Here is a 16,867-nt window from a genome sequence, read left to right on the forward strand (position 1 = left end):
AATCATTAGCTTAGTTTTGCCAAACTCGGTCTCACTTAATTGAAAAATAAAAACCAGAACCTTATCAACAGCAAGTAACCATGAAGAAAATGATAAAATGGTTAAATATGGATGTGTTTGTAATAAGGTACGAGAGCACCCTTACATCACTAACAACAAAAATAATACATACACAACCTCGAAATATCTGTCCCTATATGGAAAAGACAGAATTTTAAAGCAAAATATAAATGGACGTAAGATACATTACCTTCCCTCGTTGACGAGTTCAATGAACGCAAGGCCGGCGTTCTTCTGAATAGAATTCTGCCACTCCTACGAAACAGCAAAATACACATGAAAACATTTCAGTCTGCAGGTTCATTATTTTAAAGACAACATGAACATTATCATCTACATCGATTTCATTCCTTTTTTTTTTTTTTAAAGTTTTTGCTATGGGCACTCGCTGGAGAGAAACAGAGGGAAAGTTAGAAATCAGCCCCCGGCGGGGAAGCCACATCGCAATCCCTTTTCCGTTCTTCTCTCAGCATTTTGGGCACGCACGCACATGTGCCTTGCGTGAGTTTCAAGCCACCAGGTGCAAGATTTGAATCACAGCTGGTCATATGGGAGTCCAGCAGCTTAACCATCACGCCAGCTAGTCCCTATTCCTTAATCTTCATGTAAACGTTCAAGCATTATCTACACTAAAAACTAACTGCAGGATTAGAACACACTAAGAGGAGGAGAAAGAACAGACGTGACTGTTAAAGAGCAAGGGCTGGGCTGGCTCGTAGCCTACTGGTTAGGGGACCCAGACCCCACGTGGCTGACTGTGGCTTACATTCTGGCCCTGATGGCTTGAAAAACAGACCAGTGTGTGTATACACATGAGCCAAAATTCTGACAAGATGGGCCCCATTGAGGGGTGCTTTCCTCCTCTGTCTCTGGCAATTATTAAAAAGGGGGGTGAGACTAATTAATTAATTAATTCTTAAAAAAAAGAAAAGGAAAAGACAATGTGCTATTAAGAAAAGAACAAACAGGGCCTCGCAGATGCGGTAACAGTTATGTCTCTGGATTCCCACCCACACGGCCAACCGCAGTTTGCATCCCTGACCCAGAGGCTTAAAACTCATGCTAGATGCATGTGTGTCTGTCCCCAAAATCCTGAGAAGAGATCAGAGGAGAAGGGATTGCAGCGTGGCCGTTCCCGCTCGGGGGATAGGGATCTCTCACTTTCTATCTCTCTCTGTCTTTCTGGAGAGTGCACCCACCCTATAGCAAAAAAAAAAAAAAAAAAGAATAACAAAACTCCAGAATACTGACATGAGAGAGTGTACAGCATTGAGACACCTCACTCATTGCTGGTGGACTGCAAGAGGATGGTCGCTATGGAAGGCAGTCTGGCTGTTCCTCACAAAATTAAACATTTTTAACATACAGTCCAGCAACAATATGTTTAATCATAATTAAACATATTCTTACCACACAATCCAGCAACTGTATTTACCCGATTATAATTAGGAAAATCCCTGGTAATTACCCAAAGGAGTTGAAAACATTTGCCCACTTAGAAACAACACATGGATATTCACACCAGTTTTATTCATAACTGCCAAACCTTGCAAGCAACCAAGCAATCCTTCAGAAGGCAAATGTATAAACAACCAGTTGTACAACCAAACAATGGAGTATTATACAGCACTAAAAAATATTACTATCAAGCCATAAAAACACATGGAGATAACGTTAATGCATAGTTTCAAGTGAAAACCAAAACTTCAAAAGGCTACATTTTGTATGATTCCAGTGATAAGAGCTTTTGGAAAGGGCTAAACTAAGCAGAGAGTAAAAGTCATCGATGTTTCAGGGCTAAAGGGAGAGGGGATGAACTGGCAGGGCACAGAGGGTTCTGAGGGCAGTGAAACAATTCTGTATGGTGCTTTAATAGCGAATGCATGTCGCTATATATTCATCACCAAGAGTGAACCCTAATGTGAGCAGGGGGCTTTGTAGGACACGATGCATCAGGGTCAGCCCACCAGTTCAAACAAATGGACCATGCTGATAAAGGAGGCTGAAAATGGAGGAGCGCGTTTATGGGAAATCTCCCTATTTATTCTGTTCAGTTTTGCTGTGAACCTAAAAGTGCTTTAAAAAGTAAAGTCTATTAAAATTAATAATAAGGGGTCAGCAGATGGTGAGGCAGCTAAGGGCACTGGACTCCCACATGGCTAACCAGAGTTCAAGTCCTGGACCTGGCAGCTTGCTTTCTCATTCTCCCTCCTCTTTCTCTCTCTTTCATTCTGTCTCTCTCTGGTCAAATTTTAAAAAAGAAAGAAAGGAAGGAAGTTAAATAAATTTTAAAAAAAAATCTAAAAAAGCAAATACAAAGAAAGTATTTACTAGTACTATTTTTCTCAAATTCACTTTGTCTGATTCAAAACTACAACAAGAAAGAATTTTATTTTAAGGCAGGATTGCACTATGTTGGAGTCCTCCTGGCCCAGCATGCTGTGTAGTTGGGACCACAAACGCAGGCCAACACACACCTGACCCTCAGGGTGACCCAGGAATGGAACCTGGGACTCCCATTTTGCCTCAGCGTCTCAAGCACCACTGTCTACTCCCACACACAACTGCAGTTGTTCTGGGAGAAAACTTTCACTACCTAAGTCAGACAAAGACAAAACTCCACATGGATAAAATAAACAACAACGGAGAGACTCAAAATTTAAGCAGACAGTTAAACGTCATTTTGATTTTATTTTCATTATGTATAGCACTTACTTGCACTATAAAATGAGACAGTGTGTCATTTAAGTTTTGCAATATTTTAAATCTCATTATTGAGTTTAAACCAAAGATTAAAGTTAGTACAGCTCTAAAAACTTAACCATATCAAAACATTGGTGCACTAAGCTTCAGTGTGGCATATCACACAAGATATTTTTTCCTTTTAAATGAAAAGTCGATTAGACAGAAGGCTCATATTGAAATGGAAAAGTGCAATGTTTCATAGAAGCTCAGAAACTCAAGTTTGACACTGCTAGTAACTTAGGTTTCTTATACTTGTTAACTCTCAGTCATTATTCTATAATAACCTGGAATAAAACATTTTTAGCAGTAAAAAATAATTGAATAAAATGTGGAATGACGTGCAAATACAAATCATATACTTTCGGCCTATTATTACAAAAATACAATTCTCAAAGACATCATTTCTCTATCATTTAATTCCAATTATTAATTATTGATTATAATAAGATATCAAATATCGGGTACATAAATGCATACTACTAAGAATTAATAACCCAAATAAAAAGAATCTGAAGTCCGGGAGTATGACAATTATCAGTTTTCTTTATAATCCAGAGGATAGTTAAGCCAACAAGTCTAATAATAATCAAATATTCTCCGTGGCAATCTGGTTAAGTTGCCAAAACTGAACAGAATATTTATTAATCGTGCTATCCTAAAGCATTTTTCTCCACTTCAGAAACAATTATCAAAGAAGGCGTTGGTCTAAACAATTTCATAAACCACAGCTCAATATAACCTTGAGTGAGTTTTAATAGTTGAAAGAAAAAGCTTAATGGTCATCGTCTTCCATGATCATTTCAATATTTCATCACAGTGTTCACAATTATGCAATGATGCAAAATGCATAGTCCACTTAAAGGTCTTGGTTATCCTGTTCCCAGAGGTACTGATGAAAAACACGTTAAAAGCCTCAAATCCAACCACTAATGCAACTGAGTAATTTCAAAACACATTTCAGCACTTTGGAGAGGAAGGACTCAAAACAGAACAGAGTCAATAATTTCATACCTGTTTCTAAGCTGTATTTAATTGACTATCACTTCCTAAGGCCATAACTGTTGACTAGCCAATTTTTACTAAAATACACCCTTAGCTTACTAATGGCCTTAAGTCGTACAACAAAAACAGCAAAGATCGTACACGAGAGTGAAATCTACTAAGAAGCGTTCCCCCTAATACCAAATACACTCATCCTTCAGTATCCACCTAGGGCTGTTCAGGACCTCCTAGGATACCAACCATGCAGACGTTCAAAGCTCTTGTGTAAAATGGCATGGTATTTGCACACGACCTGCACAAATCCACTTGCACACTTCAGATCGTCTCTTGACTACTAATAATCCTTAACACAAGGCAAATGCTATGTAAATACTTGTTGAGGGTATAAAGACATGGAAAAACATCTATACCAGTTGAGTACAGAAGTAATCAGAGTGTGTGTGTGTGTGTGTGTGTGTGTGTGTGTGTGTGCACGCATACTTAAACATAGTACCCTCAATTTACTATTGGCTGAATCCATGGTGGCACAACTCCTGGATATGGAAGGCAGGCTGCAGGTGCTTTTGGTAGTAAAAATCTTTCTTATTAGTTAGGAAAAAGAAAAAGATTTCATTAACCACATGACCTCTATCTTTCTCTACCTTCAACAAACAGAGAAGAAGATACCAATGAATATGTTGTATATTCATTTAAATTATTTTAATAAAATTCTAACTACTTTAGACATGACCCTGACAGTTTTCTATAAATTCAATACTCTCTTTGGATATATTTTAGTGCAGCAGTCCCCAACCTTTCCAGAACCAGGGAACAGCCTCATGGAAGGCAATCCTTCCACAGTATGTGTGTGGGTCGGGGGGAGTAGGGGTTTGGGGGTGGAAAGGTGTTGGTCCCAGGATGACCCCTGTGCACCACATCTACCACGTGCCCCACTGCCATCAAGACCACATTGCAATATACAATACAACAGTCACAAAGATTGCGCTGGCACTCCCGTGAGAATTCAATACCACCGCTGATCCCACAGGGGCGGAGTCTGGGCAGCAATGCCAGAGACAGGGAGTAGCTACAAACACAGACGCCTCGCTGGCTCACCTGCTGCCAACCCTGCACCCAGGCCACGGACCAGCATCCTATGTCCCAGGGTTCAAGATCCCTGATTTAGTGTACTGAATGCAGTACATTAATTTACCTAAATTGTAAAAGTAATTCCCAAATATTGGGAACAGCAGATGGCACAATGGTTATCTTGTTGGTTCAAGTCCCAGATCCGGCGTCTTAAAACTCAAGCCATGCATATGTAAGTGCATGCCCAAGATCCTGAGAGGAGAATGGAGGACAAGGGATTGTGGCATGGCCATCCCCCTAGGGGATGATTCCTCATTTTCTGTCTCTCTGTCTTTATCTCTCTGGAGAGAACACGTGCCCTTTAGCAAAAGTCTCTCCAAAAACAAAAGTGAAATCAATGAAGTCAGGCCTCAGATTAAGTAGGTACAATCCATCCTGCCATCAGCTTATTAGCCAAGCTGTCAATGTCGATCACCATAAAGTGCAGCAGCATTGTGTGCGAGATTCTCTCTAAACTACCTTTTAGCCTTTAAAGTTTTTTAAAAATAAAAAATCGGTATACGATGAGTGACTCCAAGTGAGACGCGGCAAAAGCCGAGAATAAAGAGGAGAAAAGAGTACACGAGAAAAGGTAAGATAATTGTTGATAACCTGGAAACCCACGGATTGGTGACACAGACTTATCGGAGGAAGGAAAACAAAGCCTATACAAGAACGTGGGCGAACCAATGTGAGGAAGCGAATCGGTGCTCCTTGTAAAGCCCACGGGCACTGAGTCCGCAGGAAGACGGCTACCGGACAGGGCCAAGAGCGACTCCGTAAATGGAAGCCGGTATGGAAACAGTTAGATCCCAGATCCATTCCCCGTGCTATGTGTCCATCTCACCGCAGTAAAGATCAAAAGTGTACATTCCAGAAAGTGTGCATGACTGACACTGTAAAATATCTTACCGCACAAAAACAAGACCATTGAAAAGTATGTATATTAAACTATGAGGCTCTGAGTGATAGAAGAACATTTTTCTCTGAGAAAATTGTGAGGCCAAGGTGAAATGTAAGGGTTTGCAGATGACAAAAGGAGCTCATTCATCACGAGTAAACAACTTACAGTGAGACACATTAGTTTTCTGTGCCTTATGTTTAAGAATGAGCACATTGGAGGGGCCACCAGGTGGCATGATTGTTAAGGCCCTGGACTCACACACGGCCAACCGCAGTTGGAGTCCCAGACCTGATGGCTTGCTTTCTGGCTTTCTTGCCTTCTTTCTCTCTTTTTCTCTCTGGTGAGCACATGTGTGGTATAGCAAGTTATAATAAAACAATAATAATGATAAATAAAATTAATAATTGTTTTTTAAAATTTTTTTAAAAAAAGGCAGAAGCAGCAAATTGGGCCCAAACAATGTAGGGATAGCAACACTCTACAGTGCTGGAAACCACGTGGAAGACCAGGGTTCAGTTTCCAGGTTGACTTCTACACAGTGAGGGAGTGTGTCCATTATCCTGGCTTGCTGGGAAATGTAGGGGTGGGTAAGAGATTGAGGCGTGATACCCTATTAAAGGTAGTTTTCTTTCTCTCTCTCTCAAAGAAATGGGTAAATAAACTTGAAAAACAGAAAAAAGGGAATAAGCAGATTGCCAAAGTTAACCAGACATTTGAAGAAAGCCTCTTCTGTACATGAAAAACCAAAGCAAACAGGGAGGGGGTTTGGAAAAGAAAAAAACAAAAACTCCGAGAAAACAAACAATATTGTTAAACAAAAACAGGGAAAGGAAGACTAATGAAAGCATTTTCTTAAGTATAATGAATATTATCAGAGAGGGAAAAAACCTCTATCTAAAATATCAAGCCAAGGATTTCATTTGACTAACTGCTACTTTTATGCCCATATATTATTAGTCAGTGTTCTTCAGAGGGGGAAAAATGGGGAGGGGGGCAGTAAGAGAGAGAGAGTGTGTGTGTGTATGTGATATAAAGAAATTTATTGTAAGAAATCAACTCTCACAATTACACTGGCTGACTATTTCCCAAGACCTACAGGGTGAGTCAACAAAATGAATGGTACAATCTATAGACGGCAGCCTGAAGAGTCAGGAAGAGCCCAAATTTTAGTTTGACTACAAGGACATGAAAAAGCCAAAGTCCCAGTGCAAAGGCGGTGAGGCAGAAGGAATCCTCTCCACCTGAGGGAGGACCAGGCTTACTGTGTCTATGCAAGGCTTCTACTGATTGGATAAGGCTCACTGCCAACCAGGAAGGGCAATCTCTTCTACTCGGTCTACCAATTTAAACGTAAATTTCATCCAAAAAAGACCATCATAGAAACACCCAGAATAATATCTGACCAAACACCTGGGCACCCTGTAGCTCAGCCAAGTGGACATGTAAAATGACCATGAACTCAATCCTTGTCAAGCTGGTACCCACTCACATGTCCGTAAGCCATAGTTCATCTCCAGATGAAGATAGTAACAGTCATAATTCCACCTACTATGATGCCACTATCCTCATACAACCAAACCACACTAAACCTGGATGGCCAATTCAGTGTGTCAACCTGATGGATCTAAGAAACGCCCTCAGAGCTGAGGAACTTCTCTGAGTGTACCTATGAGGGTGTTTCAGAAGAAATTAGCATTTGAATTGGTAAATGAAGTGAACATCCACCTTCACCAGGGTGTGGGGGCATCACCCAATCTGCCTGAAAGCTCCCCCCAACCTCCAAAAGGCAGAGGAAGTGCAAGTTCATCTTTCACTGCCAGAGAAAGACATCATCTCCATCGGCCCTCACCCTAGAGCTCTGGTTCTCAGACCTTTGCCCTCCAACTGAGCCTTACAACACGGCTCCCTGGTTCTCAGGCCCTTCAGGCTAGGAATGGAACCACACCACTGGCTTTCCTGGGCCTCTCACCTGTAGAAAGCCGATCATGGAACTTCTCAGCCTCCCTCCTCATACGAGCCAATCCCTGATACTAGACCTCTGTATAACCACACATAGGTTCTTCTCTCTGAAGAACCTAACGTACATAAACCCATTCCCCATAAAAGGAGGAGAATTCCTAACGCTTACACTTCCCTAATAACCCACAGCTTATATGCTGTGATGTAAAGTTAACACCACTTCGATACCATGATATGAAGTCAATACACCTTGTGTTATATAAGGGCATAAGAAGAGGAGAACAAAAATCACACACACACATACACACACACACACAAGTATATTCACAGTAAAATGTGGAGGAACTATGACAAGTACAGGGCTTGTATAGTCGATATGGTTACAGGTCATTGTGATATTGCTGTAGTGGGTACTCACAATCGCCCTTCCATGTTCCCAGTGCCCACTCTGTTTTCCCTGTGCATTCAGCAAGCACCTTAGATGGTCATGGTTCTAAACCAGTTGAGGTGACCCAAATCTTCATTCTTTTTCTTATTATTTATTTATTTATTAATTGGAGAGGTTTTTGCTATAGGGCATGTGCGCTCACCAAACAGAGAGACAGAGACACAAAGTGAGAAACCACCCCCCAGGGGGGATGGCCACACCACAATCCATTCTCCTCCATTCTCCTCTTAGGATCTTGGGCACGCACGAACACGCGCCCAACGTGAGTTTTAAGCCACCAGGTCCGGGACGCAAACCGAGGTCAACTACATGGGAGTCCAGCGACATAGCCATTAAGATAGCTGCTAGTCCCCCAAATCTTCATTCTTAAAGAGGCCATTTAGAAATCCTACTTGGACTGGTCTGTTCTGGTTTTCACAGGAGATGGTAATACTAAGACACGCGTGGTGAGGTCTGTGCTCCAGGTATGTTCTTCCTTGCCTCCTCTGAGCCTCATCCAGTTTTCCTGTGGCCTAAGTCTGGGAGTAACAGCACGCAGTGTGTGCTACCACAGCGAGACCAGACATAACATTTTCACAAGAAGTACTGGAAGATACTGAGGAAGCCTCTTGAAGAGCAAAATAAAAGCTAAAATGATGATATGGGCCTGGCAGTTGATGTGGTGGTTAAGGCACTGGATTCCCACATGGCTGACCATGATTCGAGTCCCGGACCTGGTGGCTTTCTTTCTCTCTCCATCTCTTTCTGGTCAAAGTGAAGAATAATAATGAATTAAATTAAATTAAAAATTCAAAAAAGAAAAGGAGATAAAATGATGGAAAAATTGGTAAGAACTACCTACCATACTGAGGGTTGTTTTTTTTTAATCTCTTTTTATTTATTTATTTATTTTTTTTTTTTTGAGAGGTTTTTGCTATAGGACACGTGTGTTCACCAGAAAGACAGAGAAAGACCGAAAGAAAGTGAGAAATCACCCCCTGGGGGGAAGGCCACGCCGCAATCCCTTCTCCTCCATTCCCCTCTCAGGATCTTGGGCATGCACGCACATGCACTCGGCGTGAGTTTGAGCCACCAGGTCCGGGACTCGAACCGCAGTTGGCTACATGGGAGTTCAGCGACATAGCCAGTACGCTAACTGCTGGTCCCCCCAAGGGTTATTCATACTGCCTCGGCATGTTCTGTCCCTGGCTTATCACCCTTGACCTGAGTAGTGGGAGACGGTCTCCATCCAGTTTCCACTTTGTAGTCTAGATGGTTAAGGCCCCACATCTAGAACCTGACTTCTGCTCTAGGTCTGTGATGTCCATATTGTAACCTCTGAGTTTGTACACTTAGCCCCCTACTCCCTCCAAATTATCCGATCAAACTGTCGCAGGAAACTCACCTACATAACACTCTGGACCCCAATAAAGTCTTCAACCCAATAATGATATTAAATGATGTTACTAAAAATGACTATGCTACTATATCAAATAACTATTACTTACTACTGGTACTTATAACTTATTAAAAAAAAAAAAGAAAAATTTTAAGTCAGTATTCTAACTTATCAACTGACATTAACTTTACTTCTGTGAGTTCAGGCATGCACCACCACTCCCAAACTTTATTTCTATTGGTAGTACAATCTTCTTATTTGTAAGTTTTGGTCTTCAAGACCCAAATACAATGTATACTAAGGAAATGAATGAAGAATAATTTAAATTAATGAGAACTTAAACTAATCCTGAACTGTCCATTCTGTTGACCTTATAAAAACCTAAACATTTACAGGCTTGGCTTTTTTTTTTTTTTTTTTTTTTTTTGAGGGGTTTTTTTTCTTTTTTTTGGAGAGGTTTTTGCTATAGGGCGCGTGTGCTCGCCAGAAAGACAGAGAGAGACAGAGAGACAGAAAGTGAGAAATCACCCCCCCGGGGGACGGCCACGCCACAATCCCTTCTCCTCCATTCTCCTCTCTGGATCTTGGGCACTCACGCACATGTGCCCGGTGTGAATTTAAGCCACCAGGTCCAGGACTCGAACCGCAGTCGGCTACGTGGGAATCCAGCGACATAGCCATTAAGCTAACTGCTGGTCCCCAGGCTTGGCTTCTGCAATGAAGTGTTTATATGAATCATGTGAGATGCTGTGGGTACCTATGCCTGTGTTAAGTACGTCCACTTGGATGGATGCAGCCCCACGGACCTGTGCAGATGTCAGAGGTACTGTGAGGAGGCAAGGAGAGGAGGGGAGGCAGCAGAGAGGCCAGGGAGAAGACCCATGTGCGCAAGGGAGGTATTACCAGAAAGTTGAGAGACACGTCATACATGGGACCGAAGGTCAAAACTAGGAAAACCTTGTGCTCAGAGTGAAGGAGCCACCTTTACAGAAGAGGGCAGGCTCTGTGTGAGGACACTCCCGACAGCAGGTCTAACACCGACCTGAGAGACCGCGTACCGGAGGAGAACAGAGCGCAGTGGTAAGGGAAAGCTTTCAGTCCACTGCTTCTCTGGAAGATAAAACAACTCGCTCCATAAAATAGCAAAATGGAATAGTGTGCTTTGGAAAGCTTTGGTTTTATATTTTTTACACGTGAACATGTACATATGATGTGTCCATTCAGGTTACACAGATATTGTAGCTCAGTAAATGCACTGAAGTACATATAAATAGATACTTCCAGAGTAATAAAAGAAAGAAAAGAAAAACTCTATTAAAATCTGATTAGTAAATGGCTCAGGTTTACAATTCCTAGCTAAAGAAAATCTGTGAATGTGCAATATGTGCTAAGAAATTGAATACTGAAAAAGTAACTACTTGTGAGATTTGCAAAATATAGAATGCAAAGATTTTAAACTTCAGAGATTAAGGTAAACATTCAAAAGCCAGCAGGTGGCACGGTGGTTAAAGCACTGGACCCCCACATAACTGACCGCGGTTCAAATCCCGGACCTGGTGGCTTACTTTCTCTCTCTTTTTTCTTTCACTCTCTGTCTTGCTCTCACTCTCTCTCTCTCTCTCTCTCTGCCTCTCTCTGGAAGTGCATGTGCCCCTGCAGCAAATTTTAAAATAATAAATAAATTAAATGAATAATTCTTTTTTTAAAAAGATAACCATTCAATTATGTAGTTACTATAAACATATTTTTAGTTATTTGTAAATAATAAAAAAAAATCTCTATTTTTATTTGCTTAGGCATTTGAAATATTAATATATTTGTAAATGGTTCTAAAAATTTGTCTTTAAACATTTTCAGGAAAAATATATTCTCTAGCCAATAATGATCCATCTGATAACTCCCGAACCGGCACCAGTTTTGTCCAGACCTTTCACTCATCGAGGTGGAGAGCTGGATTTCAATAAATGTGACAAAGCTGCTCTAACCCTCTCCAGCACAAGCTCCCGACAGATGACCATCGTTAAGCCTGTCTCGGGCCTCACACCCAGGAGCTACATAAAGGCGTCCTGTGAGTGCACGGCCAGTCTGTGGGCAGCTCCTGCTCCCAGACACACAGCCACGGCTGCCCTCTGAGGTCTGAAGTCAAGTCTTTAGGGACTCTCCAAGCCCGCACTGAGATTACAGGGAGTGTTCATTAGAGACTGCTGGAGGGGAAATGTGAAAGACTTCCACTAAAACTATATAAAACGGCTAATTATTTTTAGAAGATTTTTTAAAAACCATTTAATGTACTCAGCTAGCATAAAAAGTATTTACCAACTGAATTATTTTTAAAAGCGCAACTTTCAGGACAGAGGTGCAAACGGCTTCCTTCACGTCTCTTGCTTCCCACCTCAGTAACGCCTAGCACTCATTTTATACGAATGATCAAGTCCAGATTTTAATATTGGGGGAGAGAATTAAATGATCTCATACCTCTAAGTGCTTTCTACCGATCACTATAAACGTTTTCCAAATGAAATTATTTTTAGAGACAAAATTATTGTATTATAACATTTACTTTGGAATAACAGATACTGTGGCTTACAATCAGCCAGACGTACATATGTGTTTCTTTTGAAATGTTTCTTTTTTTATTCAAAACATTCTGCCTGTATTTAATATCTTTTTAAATAATCACACAATCATATAAATTATTAGTCAGTATATATGATGGCATTTATCAGATGGCATGCAAAACGGATGAAGGTTCACTTAATAAAAATTAAAAGAATAATAGGAATAAGTTGATAAATAAGACTTAAAAATTCATGTTTTTGCTTTGTCAGGATTTTGAAAAACAAAATGTAGAAATGCTTTCTAATTAATAATTGCTGGCATTTTAACTTTTTGAATGTCTAGACACTTTGTAGCTTGCGAGAATAAATCATTATTTATTAAGTCTCACAACAAAACCATACTACGAGTGGATATTTATTCCAGTAACAAATCTTTATAAAATGTTATATAAAATTCATTAGCTTGCCTCAATCATTTCTTGAGTCCACATATATGTTGGTTTCTGACAGCCTAATTCCAAAAAGCAATTACAACCTCGATCCATATGTAAAAAACCAACAAAAGCAAATACATTAAACCAGTTTAAAAGAATAAAAATCTAAAGAAAACAGATTGCAAGTGATTTATATGAATGCCTAGTGCTGAAGTTAATTACAAGTAACCCAATAAAATAGTGTCTTTATTATTGCACAGCTAGTAATAGCTCTAGATGTAAAAACCAGATCTCTTTCTGCTGACTTTTGCATGCCCAATCCCATAGCACACAACATTAAGAATTAAAAATGTGGTAAATAAGCCACATAGAAAACAGCAGTTTTGAACTAAAAGCAGAAAACTTTCCTGCTGTTTAACCATTTGGGGTCTTCCAATCTCAATACTGACCACTGGAAACGGAGATTATGTGTTCAGTCAACTGTTAGGAGTTAAGATAAAACAAGATTAAAATCTCGGTGCTCAAAGTTTAACTTCAAATAAAAAATACATAAGTGTAAAAGAGCACTGCATGTGTTTTAGTATTCTTTAGGAGCAAATAAGGAACTCCTAGGTTTATGCAATTAAATGATATCTTCGGAATTAAAATTCCCCAAACCTTACACATTTACCTGTAAAGCTTTGGTCTCTGATACTCAGACAGACACACGCCTGTGGGAGTAACGTCTCGTACCTGTCAAGAGCCACAGCCTACAGCCAATGGTACAGTATGATTCATGCAATTCACAATGAACGGGGGTAAGACCTTTCAATTCACAATGACTCCGTTACTCTTTCCAAATATTTACAGATCTTGAATAAGAGATCAGCTGGTTCCAGCTACAAGGATAATACAAAAGTCCTACAACTTGTGTGGATAAGCATGATGACATTAGGCCATTGTTTGACCTACAACATAACTAAAATGGTCACGTAATAATCCTTGCTAACTTGGCTTTACCCCACAAATAAATTACGACGGACACCAGAAATAATCAACAGTACATCTCTCTGATGGCATTTTAATCCTGTAAATTTCATCTCCGTTAGAAACACATAACAAACCAGCTTATTTTTCATCCAACAACTTTACAAGTTAGGATTTGCTGCCTCAAGTATGGTGCACCACATTAAAGGTGGGGTTCGAGTCCTAGTCCAACCCAAAAGGCAGGCATAGTGGAGCTCTCCCAGAAACCTGGGGAGGCTGAGGCAAGAGGACCCACCTTCAAGGCTGGTCTGGGTAACACAGGAAGCTCTGTCTAAAAAGCAGTAGGGCACATGGCGCCTGTAGTCCCTGCTGGGAGGCTGAGGGAAGAAGACTGTGACAGGGCGAAGCCCTACCTTTAATAAAAAGAGGGGCCAGCTTGTTGGCCTGGTGATAAAGCAAGCTGGATCCCCCATGGCCAACCACACAGCTCGGGTGTGGGCCCTGGCAGTTCAGGAGGGTGTGCGTATATAGCCGAAATCAAGAGAAAAGAGGGAGAAATGCAGGGGAAGGGAAAGGATGGCAGTGAGACCGTCCCCAAGAAAGGTGCTTCTTCATTTTCTCTGTCTTTCTCTCCGCAACTCTGGCAAGCTCACACATCCTCTGGCAAAATTTTCTTAAAGGGGAGGAGGGGAGGGAAGGCACAGGGCTGGGCTGTGGCAACTTGATGGCATAAGTGGGCTGCAAGGGCTAAGTCCTGGGTTCCCTTCCTGGGAAGTCTCAGAACACACTAGGCACACGTGCTAATGCCCATGACCTGGGCTGGCTGCCACTACCAGTGGTGTAAAGATGGTGTCTTCCTGTCTCTCTCTCTCTCTCTCTGTCTCTCTCATGAAAGAAAGAGATGAGCAGATTTTAGAGGGAGAAGGGAGAAGAAAAAGAAAAGAAAAAAAGAACAGAAAAACAAAATTAAATTTTCACTCAATTTTATAGTACCTGATAACAAGAAAAACCTGACCAACCATCATTATCTGATGTTTCCATGTAATGCTCATAATCTGAACCTCCAAAAACTGAAATTTCAGAAAGAAGTAAGAACTATCAAAAAGAATGGGGACCAGCAGTTAGCATAATGGCTATGTCACTGGACTCCAATGTAGTTGACTGCGATTCGAGTCCCGGACCCGGTGGCTTAAACTCATGCCGGGCACAAGTGCGTGCGTGCCCAAGATCCCGAGATGAGAATGGAGGAGAAGGGATTGCGGTGTGGTCATCCCCCCGGGGGGTGATTTCTCGCTTTCTGTCTCTCTCTGTCTGTCTGGCAAGTGCACGCGCCCTATAACAAAAACCTCTCCCCCCAAAAAGAATGCACTATGAATCCAGTAACCAGGACATCAGTGAAGACGTGCATACACCTTATCTGAAGAAACACAGCACGGAACAGAAGGTCAGGAGACCTCTGTTCAGGAGAATGTGGAGAACCGATCCAAGGGAGGGAGTTTGTTTTCTTGGTAAGCCACCTCCAAGACAGTGTGATGCACGGAAGACCTGAATCAGAGGAAGATCTGAGTCAGATACACAGATACTAGTTACAAAGTGGCACGCAAATGAACATAACCTGGAACAAAACAGCTGCTGAGCACCTTGAAAATAAAGGAGTGAAATCTGTTTTTTGATAAAAGAGTAAACCACACGTTATCTTGGAAAGAAACTGTGAAGAGGCTCTACCAGGAAAGTTGATTTGTTAAGCAAGTACTATAAAAAGTAAAATCATGGGAACCAGCAGTTAGCGTAATGGCTATGTCGCTGGACTCCCACGTAGTCGACAGTGGTGCGTGTCCCAGACGCTGTGGCTTGAAACTCACGCCGGGTGCATGTGCGTGCATCCCCAAGATCCCGAGAGGAGAATGGAGGAGAGGGGATTGCGGTGTGGCCATCCCCCCTGGGGGGTGATTTCTCACTTTCTGTCTCTCTGTCTCTCTCTGTCTGTCTGGCGAGCGCACGCGCCCTATGGCGAAAACCTCTCCAAAAAAGAAAAAAAAGAAGTAAAATCATGAGAAAAAAGGTATTTTTACTAATTTAGGAGTGAGTTATATCAGAACCTGATTATATTCTCCCATTTTATTACACCATGATCGACCGGTAGAAATTGTAGACGTAGGAACCAGCAGTTAGCGTAATGGCTATGTCGCTGGACTCCCATGTAGTCGACTGCGGTTTGAGTCCCAGACCCAGTGGCTTAAACTCACGCCGGGCGCGTGTGCATGCATGCCCAAGATCCCAAGGGGAGAATGGAGGAGAAGGGATTGTGGTGTGGCCATCCCCCCTGGAGGGCAATTTCTCATGTTTTGTCTCTCCGTCTCTGTCTTTCTGGCGAGCGCACACGCTCTGTAGCAAAAATCTCTATAAAAATAAAGAATCAGTGAACTAGAATGACTATTAGAAAAGTTTCACTCATCCAGATTCAAATCTGCATCCCACGTTGGGATACCTAATGTTACTCTAATTACTCCCACTCACCCTTGAAGTTGCAGTCCCTTTATGAAGAAAAGATGCAGCGTGATTGGGGGCTAGCAGGTGGCATGGTGGTTAAGGGTGCTGGACTCCCTCATGGTCAACCATAGTTCGAGTCCCGGACCTGGTGGCTTGCTTTCTCACTTTCTCTCCCTCTTCCTCTCACTCTGCCCCTCTCTGGTCAAATTAAAATAAATAAAGTTTATAAAAATTAGTTTAAAAAAAAAAATACGCAGCGTGAGAATATACTTGAGCCTTCAAAAGTTATCAGAGTTTGGTGTTAAACCAAGCAGCCCCAGGCCTTCACCTAATCTATAATTTCTTAACTTCACTTAAGATTGATTTGGACAGAAAGAAAAGACCTCGCCAAAGGAAGCAATAAGAGAGAGAGACCCTACCTGTACTCTAATCACATTCAAACCAAAGAAAAATATCACGGTCAAAACACTCCCATTTGTGTATTTCCCTTTCTTCCTAGCTCTCTTACTAATCCCAAATTTAGAAGACTTAGTAGTAAAGCGGTAGGGTGCCAAATTAAAACACACTTTATTTTCAGATGTCTCCACACCCATGGCGGACTTCCTGTCAGGAAGGGTTCCTTCACACCGAATACCCGACCAGCAGGGAGCTTGCAGAATGAAGTGCCAGTTGATATTACTTTGTTTTGCATTTGCCACCCTTGAGAATACCCTTCAAAGGTCTAGTTATGGAGTCAGCATGGTCTCATCCTTCTGACTAGACTGCCAAGCCACGGGGTGCACTGCCAGTTCCACAAATTTTACCTTAAAAGGTTGT

At 41.6% G+C, this 16,867-nt stretch overlaps 1 protein-coding gene across 1 annotated transcript in view; it reads right to left on the minus strand.

The window, feature by feature from the left end:
• The window catches only part of LOC102501723 (lipopolysaccharide-responsive and beige-like anchor protein), a gene marked incomplete at its 3' end in the record, with an annotated part of 350,771 nt that overhangs the window by 84,309 nt on the left and 249,595 nt on the right, over positions 1-16,867 (minus strand). Inside the window, 1 exon segment of the mRNA XM_027775072.1 lies at positions 251-315. Within this exon segment, the coding sequence (XP_027630873.1) occupies positions 251-315 (65 nt within the window).

The sequence above is a fragment of the Tupaia chinensis genome, unplaced genomic scaffold (assembly GCF_000334495.1).
Source record: "Tupaia chinensis unplaced genomic scaffold, TupChi_1.0 Scaffold000521_1, whole genome shotgun sequence".
In the NCBI taxonomy this organism is placed as follows: Eukaryota; Metazoa; Chordata; class Mammalia; order Scandentia; family Tupaiidae; genus Tupaia; species Tupaia belangeri.